The following is a 12494-nucleotide window of genomic DNA, read 5'->3' as shown; positions in this document are numbered from 1 at the left end:
TTGGGGGGGGGGGGGAGGGGGGGGGGGTATTTTGTGTTTTATGTTATTTTTTTGCTGATTTTGACGTGACATTCATGAGGAGGCGTTTGTCAAGAGTGAATCTAAAGGATATGAACTTGAGTCAATGCTTTTTTAACAGTCAAGTCAAAACCCTTTCTGCCATCTCTCCTACACATTTCCATTGTGTCCACTAGTTTATCAGATCCAACTGGATTCCCCTTCACCCCCACTAATCATTCCCACTTCCTGGCCCCCAGTTTCTGACCTCTACTCCTTTCTTTTCTCCTCTTCATTCATTAGCTCCTGCAAGTACTTCCATGTTCCGTTGCTCGTTTGAACCCTATAAAAATGGTTAGAAAATCCTTTTAAGGACTGGGTTAATCTCAAACATACAAGTTTTAAGTTTTTAATCCGAAACACATCTGGGAGAAGACAAGAGAACGACACAGATTTTCAGTATATTTTGTGTTTTTATTGAATAAATGATCTTAAAAGGTAATAACAATGTTTAAAACTACACCATCTTCGCATCCATTGCTTACACTCAGATAACTCATCTTTATATATTCTTTCAGCCCTCTCGTCTTATCTGCCTTTTTTAAATATTCTTTTGGAGTCATACTTTCAAAATAAATGCCCATTTCAAGTCCCATCAAACCAACAGCAATCCAGTTGTAAAACGAAGGAAGGGTCTGCTCTACAGGGATGTAATTTAAGTTGCCAGTTTATATTTTTCCATCAATGTTCTTCAGAGTACTAAAGCAGAGGGAGGAAAAACGTAGATTAAAAAAGTGATGAAGTAAATAAAACTTGGTTTGAGGAGTTACACCAGGTAACCCTCCCAGCCCATCAGGCCACTGCAACAGAAAGTCGTTTGTACAGTGACACGTCTTCAGGGTCTCAAAACTTCTGAACATAGAAAACCACTAAAATAATTTTGAAACTAGATTCAAAATATTCCTTTGAAAAAAATTTATTTTGATGTACAAAAACAGTCATTTTCTCTTTTTTGTCTTTTTTTTCCCCAAATATTTTCATAATAAAAGCTTCAAACACAAGTTTATTGTAGTACTTATTTGTTATTATCATCATTTATTCTTTTCCTTTTATTTTATTTTTTTCATTAATCTATCAGTGCGATTGTATACCAGTGCAGCTACTGGGGTCAAGAGTAAAGAAACAGGCTTTTTTCATATTTAATGGCATAAAAAATAAGGAAAATTCTTCTTTTTTTTTAAATACAAAGTATAACTGCTGGTCTTTAGGGGGGAAAAAACAAACATTTATAAACCCATAAAGCTAGGAGGCACACCATGGGATTTTCATTTTTGAAAACATAGCATTAATAATAATAATAATAATACTAACAAAACAAGTAACAATTTGCAACCACTTTGCCATCTTGATGCCACAAATGGCTTCAGAGACACAATCAATGAAAATTCATTGAAAAGCCCGGTTGCTTAAAAAGACAGTTGAGAAATCGCACAAAAGAAATAACTTTTTTTTTGTCAATAGAAGGGGTTGTTTTTTGGAAGGACAGGAAGCCAGGCCTGTAGAGCAGCATTTGGACATGGCCACTGGCATCTTTGGTTCAGTCAGACATACAAAGGTGACGAGCTCGAGCATTCCACGAAACGGCGAGAAACGACCATGGAGGGAATGCTGAGGCTGAACTCTAACCCCGGTATGGAACCAAAACACACGATCTGCTACAACTATCTGCCGCTGTCGTTCCTCACCAACCCACGAGGTATTAATGTTTGAAACTGTTCACCAGGACACAAGCAGGACTTCACTTTAACGAATCGGAGCCGCGCCGACTGGAAACTAATTGAAGAGGAAGAATGGCTTGCTTTTAAGATTTTCGTCATATTGTTAAGAAAATAGGATTAAAGTTGCGTTGACAGTACTGTGAAACTACCAAACCAGTAACGGTGAAAAGACCCCTGTTAGCTGTTTCATAGTGACTTTATGATCCAGACCAGCTTTTAAAACAGACATTCTTTCTGCACACAGGAAGCTGTACATCCTGTAACAAACGTCACAATCCCACCTGACTGGGCTGCCGCACAAGCTTTAATAAATATGTAACGTTTAGAGGTTTTAAAATGTTGAGGAAAAACATGTTTGAGACTCTTACTTTAAAGGATAAGTTCATAAAGTTCCCCTGATGTCAGGGATGTTACAATGGCAGTAAGAAACCGCACGTTGGACCCATTAAAGACTTGATTTTGTAGTTTACTTAATATAAGTGCACCAACGACCCTCAGCTACTATACGATTTAATAAAACAAAAATACAATCAGGTTTGATATTATAGTGGGGATCCCTTCCACTGTCTTCACTTTATTTTTATTATTATGAAAAGTGCTGAAAATAATCAAAGTACATCGGTTGAGTCGGTCCATTTCAAGATGGCTGCCACAGCTCATCAACGTCAGCCAACTTTTAAAATGGCTTTAACTTGTCCAGTTTTCCAATATTAAGTAGTCGCTGCATCGACCGTCACAATCACACCTCGCAACTTGGTGCGGGACGTTATTTTCAAGGTTGGACCAAAACTGACAAAACTTTCTCACCATAAATTATCTTAAGTCTGACATGGAAGGCTGTGGGAAATATACATTATTTAAAGTAACACTAGGCCTGTAATACTTTAAATGTTTTAACTACTCTGTTTATCTTTATAATTTTCTTTTTTCTTTTTTTTACTGTATTTTAACAACAAAAACCCTCCTCTTCAGCATTTTTGGTTTGTCTCAAACGTCTTCGTACTATGTTCCGGTAAAGGACGTTCTTCCTCCCAGCGTGGCTGTTAGCCTCAACGACATGGGTTTGACTTTTAGAGGTTAATCGATACAAGAGCTAAGAGAAAAACTTTAATCTTCCTGGTGACGCAATGACTAAATCTACCACCGACTTCAAGTGAACGACACGCATCACACTTCAACAAACTAGGCCATGAGTTTGGGCCACAGTGTAAGGGAGTAACTGAGGGGCAGGTTTCTGTGTGACTTCTTGTCCTTTCAAACCTGCAACATATTGACTTGAACTGGTAGGAAATAAAAATAAAAAATAAACACCTGTTGAACAGATCTGCATATATCAAGGATTGTAAAAAGGTAACACGTAAGATTTTCTCTGAACACATCTCCGTTAAAGTTGCAATGACACCCATTAACAGTACATTCTGTAGCCCCTATTCCGTCAGTCTTCATCAGTAAATGTTCATTTCTCCAACACGGCGTTCATCCCCAAACCGCCGACACAGGACTTAAGGAAACCAGAGCTTTTCTTGTTAGGGGCTACTGTTTGCGTCAAAGAGAGAGTCAACCTTCAGTATTAAAATGAGCCGTCATTTCACAGTAATGCACCTCAGAGAAGAACCTTACATGTAACATCATTAAGTAAATGATATGATCAATGAGTCCGCATGACCAGTCACGAGCTGTGACCGCCCCCAATATGAGGTCTGATAGCACCATATTTGTCTTTTTAAATCTCTTAATGGTTAATAAGAGTGTCTAAGCCATAGATCAAGCATATTGTGGATAAAACCATAGGTCTCATACTCATACATACATGCAACTAACTACATTGCATGTGCTTACAAAGACATAGATGTAAAAAGAGCATGGTCAATTTGGTTTTGCAGCAAAAACAATTCGGGTTGTGCTGTATTTAATGGACCAGGGAATCCATGTCTGATTGTCCCTCTTCCTGTAGTGTACGGTACTTTTCATTCCACCCCCATTTAAGATTAACACCACAGTGTCTAATCCTTCTAAAGAAAATGATTATGTGAAATATGGGTGTCGGATATGAGCAAACAGGAGACAGGATCTCCGTATGAAAGCTCCAGAGAGAGGGCGACGTGATCTGAAGCCCTTTCCTACAACGTGTAGCGTTCAAGTAGAGCTGGGAAAGAGTAAAAACCATTGGACAGAGGAGCACTCAGAGCATCTTCCCGCTGGTCCATCGTTTTCATGAATCATTTAAGGCAACGCAACTGAAATCTGGGTTATTTCGGGTTACTGTGGATGGAGTGCCAAAAGCCCTTGACGTTTTTGCATAAAAAAAAAGAAACTGTCAGTTAGTAAAGGCTGTTATGACAAAAAAAAAACAACAAGATGTTAGTCAAGTAACAAGAACCTCTCAAAAATTCCAGTTTGCAACCCAAAAAAAAGCCAAAAACAAAAAGAGCAGATCATGTTGATCCTCAACACATTCTTTAAAAGTGAGTTCAGCTAGTCTAGTTAGGTGTGTGGATGTGACTCACCCGGTTAGATTTGGATGGGAAGTGGCTTTTAAAGTCCTTAACTGAGAGCCCAAAGGCTCCACAAGATGTCTGCTCCAACAAATTCAGCTCTTCTTTCTTTTTTTTAAACGACAGCTGACAAGACAGACCACGACTCAAAACATTCCCTGTGCTGCAGGCAGTACAGGTCAACGGTAGCTCACCGAAAGGGTGAGACCGTCGGCGGTGCGGTCCCAACACCTAAAAAACCAGTTACATGCACGACCAAATGACACACACATGGTATTAAGATCACTTTCTTTGTGCATCAAGTGGTGCGTGTTCATTCAAAACGACGTTTTTCAATACATTAGACTGTGGCATGAATAACAATGTTTAGCTATATTCTGAAAAAGCAAGACAATGTTTCCATGACGGACATCTGCATTCTGTCTCAAGACCTAAAATATCTAAGAGAGGTTACCAAATGTAAGCACTTCAAGACAGATAATTTGGGATAAAATGTGGAATATGGCTTTAAATATTTTCAGCACATCCCTGTCAAACATCTCTCTGCCAGTAAACTCAAACTAACTCATGATAAGAGGCTACACTTTTTTTTTTTCCTACAGAATTATTTTAAATTTGAAGGGGGAAAAAACAACAGATCAGGATTTACACGTTCCACTACTAAAACTCTTTAAGGTAGCGGGGCTTCTGAAATCTTATTTTTATCCCATTTTTTATTTTATTTTACATCTTGTGTCTGTCATCCACACACAGTAACACACACACACTACACAAGTGTGAGCTCAATCAATAAACACTACCAGCAAAGGCTGATAAAAGAGCCTCACGATCCTATCTATGCTGTGGAGTACACACGGCTGATTACGTTTCCAACTACAACACGACGAGTTCACAAGGCTAAAACAAACTCAACAGTCAAGTTTTTGAGAGGAATTAAGTAGAGAAGACACAGCCTTTGAAACTGCAGTTGCCTTGCTACATGACATCACACACCAGGATAATATGAATATAATTAAAAAAACACAAAATTATTAGTGAATGAAAAACTGTAGCAAAGCCTAAATCCACTCAGAGACTTCCTTCCATCCACAGAATCAAACACCTGATTAGGTTTGCTAAAAAAAAAACACCATATTTAGGAAATCTAATAATGGTTTAATTTTCAAATAATATGATGGGGGGGTATAGATTTAGGTATGCATATGCTGCAAAAAGCTCAACCACAGGCAAACAAAAGGAAACATGGATTTCTTGCCATAATTCAAATGATGCTTCATTGCCACCCGTTGCCATGTCAACGTCTGGGAGACGGCCAGCACGGCAACGGAAACTATCATCATAAAATGGTACAGTAGTAGAAATAGCTAGACCAGGAAGGGGCAGGCTCTCCAGGGAATAGGTCCGCGGAGAGATCCAGTGACTGGTCATGCGGCTCGCTGTCAGGAATAATGATTGTAAGACGGCACTGGGTGCCCAATGCCATTCTGGTAGTGATGATGCTGGCGGTGGGAGATGTACTCTGCATAAGCCAACGTCATCTTCTCGCTACGGTACCTGGGGTCGAGAAAACATGGGTTGGTGGTAAGAAACTGAATCAAGTAATTTCTCTACGTACAAACTAAGACACCAATAGAAGAAGTCTTTCATTTCATGTTTTGTTTCTTCAAATTACCCACAATACCTTGCAGATGTTGTGTGTATATATATACATACATATATATATATATATATATATATATATATATACATACATACATACACACACACACACACATATATATATATATATATATACACACACACCTAAAGCAGGCTAGGGCAGAAATTCAGAAATCAGCAGCTCTCAAATCTTTCAGGCCCCGCCCCTTTTTGGAGGAATAACTTTTTTTTCTTTTTTTGACTCAACACAAACAAAATGAGCTGTTAGTTGTAATTAAATAATTCAAAGTATATATACTTTTTAATAGTAATTATCAATAAAAATTTGTTTAAAAGCTTTTGTTTATTCAAAAATAGACTCACCGATAAATTTAGAAAGTCCCATAAACTCATTAGACCCATAATAAATTTCAATCTGTGCAGGAAAGCCTCATTTGTTTTAAACAAAAGCTCAAAATGCTCATAGTACTGGTGTCTGTAACAAGATTATTTCCACAGTATTTTTTTTTTTTTTTTTAAAGAATAACAGTTTGATTTGTCTGAAAATCACCATTATGTGCATGTGTTTATAAAGGAAGTCTTCAGTGATGAGGGCTGTTGTGGTTTTAGCATAGCGTTGGTGGCTCAGAGTTGTATTCTTTGCTGGTGCAGTGTTAAGAGCAATCTTTCAGTTTGTATTCGTAAGTGTTTGTCATTACTCCAACTAACATCATTTAGGCGTTAAGTTTCAAACTTCATAATAATTTCAACAGCAACATTTCTCCCATCTCTGAATTTTTCAACATTTACACACCACCACACCAGACGGAGTAGAGTTTGCACACCATTTCATCATTTGGTGAATGCGCAGGATGCGTCACTCCAGCAGTTAAAGCAACATTAGCCCACCTACACCATCATAGCTCTGGTAAGTGGTCCCTGATTTTAGGTGGCACCGCCTTCAACCAGCAAACTCTTACTTCCTGTCTGCTCTTCATCACTTCTATCCACGTTACACTCTGTCTGACTCAGTGATTTCTGAGAGTGGTGACGGCAGGCAGCTTGTTCCAATTTCAGAAACTGCCTCCTAGTTCTAAAAGCTCAACGCTCTTACAATTTTTGGCTTTTAACCGCATCAGTACATGCTACATGTGCTGGAATTTTAAGTGGAAGAGGATCATGTTCCCAATAGGCTGGTCCCAGTACAAATTTTAAGTCTGGCCCCATTTATGTAAATGAAAGCTATGATTGTGTGTGGGAGGACTGGTGAACTTAAAGCCACACGTCCGTGGTGTAGAGTCTGGTTCAAACATGCAACATGTGGACTTCTGAAAAAAATAGGTCCTGTTGTCTTCAACTCCCAACAACAAGGAGACGTTGTGTCAAGTATTTCATGTTTCTGACTGTAAACAGCTTTGCAAAAGGCTAATTTCTTGTTAAAAGTTTTATTTTATTCCATTACAATTTTGGAAGACACTTTGGGCCTCCAAATACCTCCAAAGAGGGCCAGCCATGAAGAAAAGATGTGTGGGTGAAATACCACCAGAAATCAGAGTGTTTAGGTGCACCGTTGATGTAATTTTTATTCAAATAAAATTTTACTAAAAATATTTTCTCTATCTCTGATTTGGAGCGTTAATAATCTTTAAAAATAAAGTTTTGAGTCAGAAAACTTATTGAGTTGACTAAAATTTTGAGGACACAAGTATATATATTTTAAAGTTGTTAGAATCGGCAATTTAATAAATACGTACAGAAGTGAAATGACATCGCTGTCTGCATGCAGAAGGTGTTGCGTTTAGTTTTGTTTTCAGTTTGGACGGGGAACCAGACAACGCAACACTAGAACTGAGACGAGGATTTAGAGACCATCCACAAATTTCAAAATCAGGTTGTCATATACAACAACACCCGAGCTACATTAGACATTTATGAATCAGATACAGTAACTCTCATTTTAGTGTCTTTCCTATGGTTAAATTATAAATATACACATTTATATAATTATGGAGAATTTTAATCCTTGTGGTCTTTTATTGATGGTTCCTAAACAGTTGTTCAGCTTAAGAGTTTGACTTGTTCAGATTAAGATTAGGCTGTAGTGGTTTCCTTCTCTGCCTTTCCAGTCAGTTTCACTTAAAAAACTTAAAAAACAAACTGTTTTATTCGTATCTGTTTGGTGCTCATGCTGACTGGTCCATCCCATTATTACGTAAAGGTAATTAGTGAGGAACAGAAATGAGTCAGAGTTGTAGCATTTTAAATCTGGACATTAGTTCCAAGTTTTAAGTTTTAGTTTGCAGTTTTATGAGCCAAAAACAGGAGTGGCTACCCTTTCATTATCATGGCACCACAGACTGAGAACCCTTGAGATAGAGGAAATAAAACTCACTGATCCCTTTTTTTTTTTTTTATCCACACCCCAGATTTCTTTCCTCCTCATAAAGTTGTAAAATCGCAGCTTCACTTCGAGTAGAACTGCACAAAGGCTTTTTAATGATTCAACACCGACCGCCTACCCCAGAACAAAACAACAAGTTTTTATGATTGTTTCACAACTGCATGAAACCCTCCAGAGCCTGGAGTTTTTTTGATTATATCTGATCACTGAAGGAAATGGATAATTGGATGGTGCAGGTCCACCTACGTGGTGCAGCTTTGCACAAACACAATCATGCATCACCATAAGCGAGTTACTGTCATTTCACCTGGTTAACTTAATGGTCTTCCTGAAGTCATTTGTGATGGGAGCTTTATATCCTCCCTTTCGTAGTAAGGAATCTATGGTTTGAATGTGGTCCCAACCTAAGATTAAAAATGAAAAAAAGAAAATCTTCAGCACAACTCTACATGTGTTCTTTACTTGAATAAATCTGGTTGTATTGTTGAAGGCGGGGGGCACAAAAAGACCTCACCTTGCTCCTTTGCAACCTCTGGCAGGTAGGTGGCGGTGCGTTTTGATCCTTTTTCATTGAAAAACTCTATTCTTATACCATGAACACCCACCTGGAATTAAAGACGAGCACAAAAACAAACAAACAAAAAAAAAGTTAAATTGTAAAAAGTGCCCCCCCTCAAGAAGCCAAAGCTGTAGAGAAGTCCACAGCTAAAGAAAAACAAAAAGCTCTTACATTTTACAGCTGAAGTGTAATGGCTTTCAAAACTGAAACTGGGTTTTTATAGTCACCCACTGCCACAAGGCAAAAGGTGGGTGAAAGCGTTTTCCCCTTTGTTTTATTTGTTTGTCTGTTAGCAAAATATACCTTAAACCAGTGGATGGCCTTTATTTAAACTCTCAGAAAGTACTGACTGGATATACATCTCCAACTGATTAACCTTCAGTATTAACCCGCCAGTGATGGCTGCCACAGCTATCTGACCTTAGCCAGCAGATAAATGGCCATAGCGTCGTTAATTTCACAGATAGTTAGCTAAAATTTGGTGTGGTGGTAGCCGAGAGTCATCCAAAACACATACTATGAGCAACAACACATACATACCAACATTATCCAGATGTAACCAAAACTGCTCCAAGTCCATCATTTCTCATCATAAGACCATCTTTGTTTGAAACTTTGACATGAACGGATGTTGAAGATATGCATTCCTCCAAGGCTTTTAATTTTTACTGTTTCACAAGGATTCAGCACCAAACTCCTCCTAGATAATGTCTAAGTCCACCAAGAGTTGTGGACGCTCACCTCCCACTCAAGGTAATCACCGACGTCTTCAAAGTTGGTGAGAAGAGACACTGAGCAGAAGAGGCGAGGCAGCTCATCCCTTGTCATAGGGGGGAAGCGGCTGTCTTTAAGGGCACTGCAGACAAAACAAGCACAGCGACAAATGCTGTTATGGATAAAAAACTATCCACATCAAGTCTTCAAAGGTTTAATGGTTCGCTCATTAATATGCACAGCTTAAATTGTCTGGGTCCTGCTGATGGGAGAAAAGTTACTAATGCACTGAAAAGCTTTTTAACAGAAGAAACCACCAACCTCCTTGTGTCTGATGTCAAATATTGATTTAATTTTCTACAGAAGTAGAATTATAAACACCACTGAACGCAGGTTTTCATTAAGATTTACCCGTAGTCAAAAGTGTAACTAAGAAGCCTGGTTAGTTCAGATTTAAAATAGCTGTAAAGCACCAAAAATAATTTAGTGTTTATGTGAGATAAGTCTAAGTTACTCCAGGAAAATGTAATGGATAAATACAATCTGCAGTCCTGCAGTGCCATTTGTTTCTGTGACTCGCACAGAACTAGACCAGAGTCTGTGTTCTCTAGGGCTGACAGTCAAATTTACATCCTGAATGTACACTAAAGCTGAAACCACAGAAGCTCCCTCTGACTGTAAACCTCAGGTAGATTTGATTTACTGACACAGCAGATATGGTGGATTTCAAATTACTGGGACTTAGCAGGTCATAATTATCTTTACCTTCCATAGCAGGGCTTAGGTTTCTGGCTAGTGTTAATTTTGGACTCTGCGTGTGCTGCAGCGCGTCAGCAGAAAGACCTACGTGGAAGTGACAGGACCTGCACCCAGGCAGCTCTGTGAGCAACTAATATAATCATCAACGAACTTCAACAACATCTGTGGGGAGAGCTGGGATGGAGGTCGTAAAATGTGACTGCACCCCAGAGACAATCTTGTGGCGTAATTGCTGCACTTTATAGCAAAGATTTAGGGGTGCTTGTTTAAAATGTGTAACCCTAGGCTGACTCTAGAGCTCTGAGGAGGGGCCACACCATCATCTGTCATCTTCCCTTGTGATGAAGATAGTTCTTTATATGACTCTTGACTATATGTTTAGGGTGACATGCAGCAGAAATACGTCTTGTTTAAGCTGCACACTAAATTGTTACCACCTAAATGACAGAACCAGGTTATACAAACAAATGAAGCTTTTTAAACTAAAGACAAGGGCGTGTTCTTGTTTCTGACATATTTCATCATCTTAAATGACTGGGAAACAGCCATTGCAGTTGCCATGGTTACACTATAACAGAAGATAAACACATTTTTGCACTGTGTTGCTCAGCACTGTCAATGTTGCTGCCTACCTGAGGCCTCTTGTTTTGAGTTGGACCACATTTGATCCTAAAGCAATAGTTCAGATCATTAAAAGTGTACTTATGTTAAGAAGTTATGAACAAGTTTAGGTGAATGGTTTAATTCTGACTGGACTGATGAGCTAATAGTTAGTCTGAGTAAGAAAAAAGCAAAGTGGCTCCCTGCCTGTCTCCAAACTTCATGATGGTTCAGGCCAGCAGTTTTATAAAACTTTACATCACTGTCAGTTTTACATGACTAAAACTTTATGGTTATTTGCGAATGTCAATATGAGAAGCAGCAGCTAGCTGTAGCACTTCCAGTGCAACTTGGGATACGGATGGGCAGCAATTTTAAAATTTTCCAAGACGGTAAAATGTACAAATTTGTAGAATTAATGCTATTTTTGTTTCAGTAAGCAGGTGTTGTTTTATCTCTCTTTTACCTGCTCCTGGTCTTAACACGCTGCTAACAGGACCATGAGTTTGGGGTAATGCGCCCCAGTTAAAATGAGTATGTTAAACTCATGTTCACATCATTATTATACACATTTACACACGTGTAGAATTTCTTTATGTTCAGAACTGTGCTATAATAATTCATCTCAGTGCTGCAGCATCAAATTCCCCACCCCAGCTTAGCACCACTTCCTGTAGGAATTTCATCGTATTTCTGACGCAAAACTGACATCAAAGTAAAAGTTTATAAAAACAGGGCTTGATCAAACCACTATGAAATATTCAAGACAGGAGTAATTTTAGAATAACTTTTTACTTTGGTCTATTTTTCCCCAAACTCATGTCTTTCAAAAAGCTATCCTCAACAGGTAAGATATTAAATGTTCATAATCTTTTCACAGAACCCACCTTCAAAAGACCCGACTTATCCTTTGAACAAAACTCAAACAGATACTTTAAACCAAACACGTATACAGAGCCTGCACATCTTTAGGAAGAACTGAATTTAAGAACATTCCACGCATCTGTTATTATAAATGTTAATAAAATCATTCTTGTATAAACTGATTTCAGGACCTAAAAACTCGTTGAACATTTTACCCTTCAGACAAAGACACGGGCTCCATCATGTCACAGAAAAGGCAGAACTGAATTAACTTGGAAACAGTAATATCACCATTCTTTAATTCAGTTTGTTCTGTAAATCTATAGTTTTTAGGTTCAGCAAATTTAGGTATACAATGCAAACATTTCTACTGTTTATGCCGTTTGTTTAATCAATTCATAAGGAGGTGGTTAAAAAATGAAACCGCATTTTAGTTATAAAGCAGACAAATACTTTCTGAATGGTGGCCAAGGAACTATTTTCACTCCTGTGCCTATTATTGACAAAACTGAAAAGGAGCAAAGTTCCATTTTCAGGGGATGATGTTGGGGAATTTTTTTTAATCAAAGTTTATGGATGTTTTTAACTACTATGGCTGAGAACGTTAACTCTGCTCATGAATCATATGTTTGGGTTAGTAGAGAGCTGGATGAGGAGCTGGATGAGGAGCTGGGTGAGGAGCTGGATGA

General features: G+C 38.4%; 1 protein-coding gene across 1 annotated transcript in view; it reads right to left on the bottom strand.

Annotated features, from left to right (window-relative positions):
• Positions 1 to 5364: 5364 nt before the first annotated feature.
• ammecr1 (AMMECR nuclear protein 1) overlaps positions 5365 to 12494 on the bottom strand; it is a 13201-nt gene continuing 6071 nt past the window's right edge. Inside the window, exons 3-6 of the mRNA XM_037687468.1 lie at positions 9610 to 9724; positions 8824 to 8914; positions 8617 to 8713; positions 5365 to 5824 (exon numbers count right to left, since the gene is read on the bottom strand). Of these exons, the coding sequence (XP_037543396.1) occupies positions 5710 to 5824; positions 8617 to 8713; positions 8824 to 8914; positions 9610 to 9724 (418 nt within the window). The 3' untranslated portion in view covers positions 5365 to 5709. The remainder of the gene's footprint in view (positions 5825 to 8616; positions 8714 to 8823; positions 8915 to 9609; positions 9725 to 12494) is intronic.

Source organism: Nematolebias whitei, chromosome 14 (assembly GCF_014905685.2).
Source record: "Nematolebias whitei isolate Nwh7 chromosome 14, NemWhi1, whole genome shotgun sequence".
In the NCBI taxonomy this organism is placed as follows: Eukaryota; Metazoa; Chordata; class Actinopteri; order Cyprinodontiformes; family Rivulidae; genus Nematolebias; species Nematolebias whitei.
The sequence above is the reverse complement of the archived record's forward strand: the minus strand, read 5'-3'. Positions and strand labels throughout refer to the sequence as shown.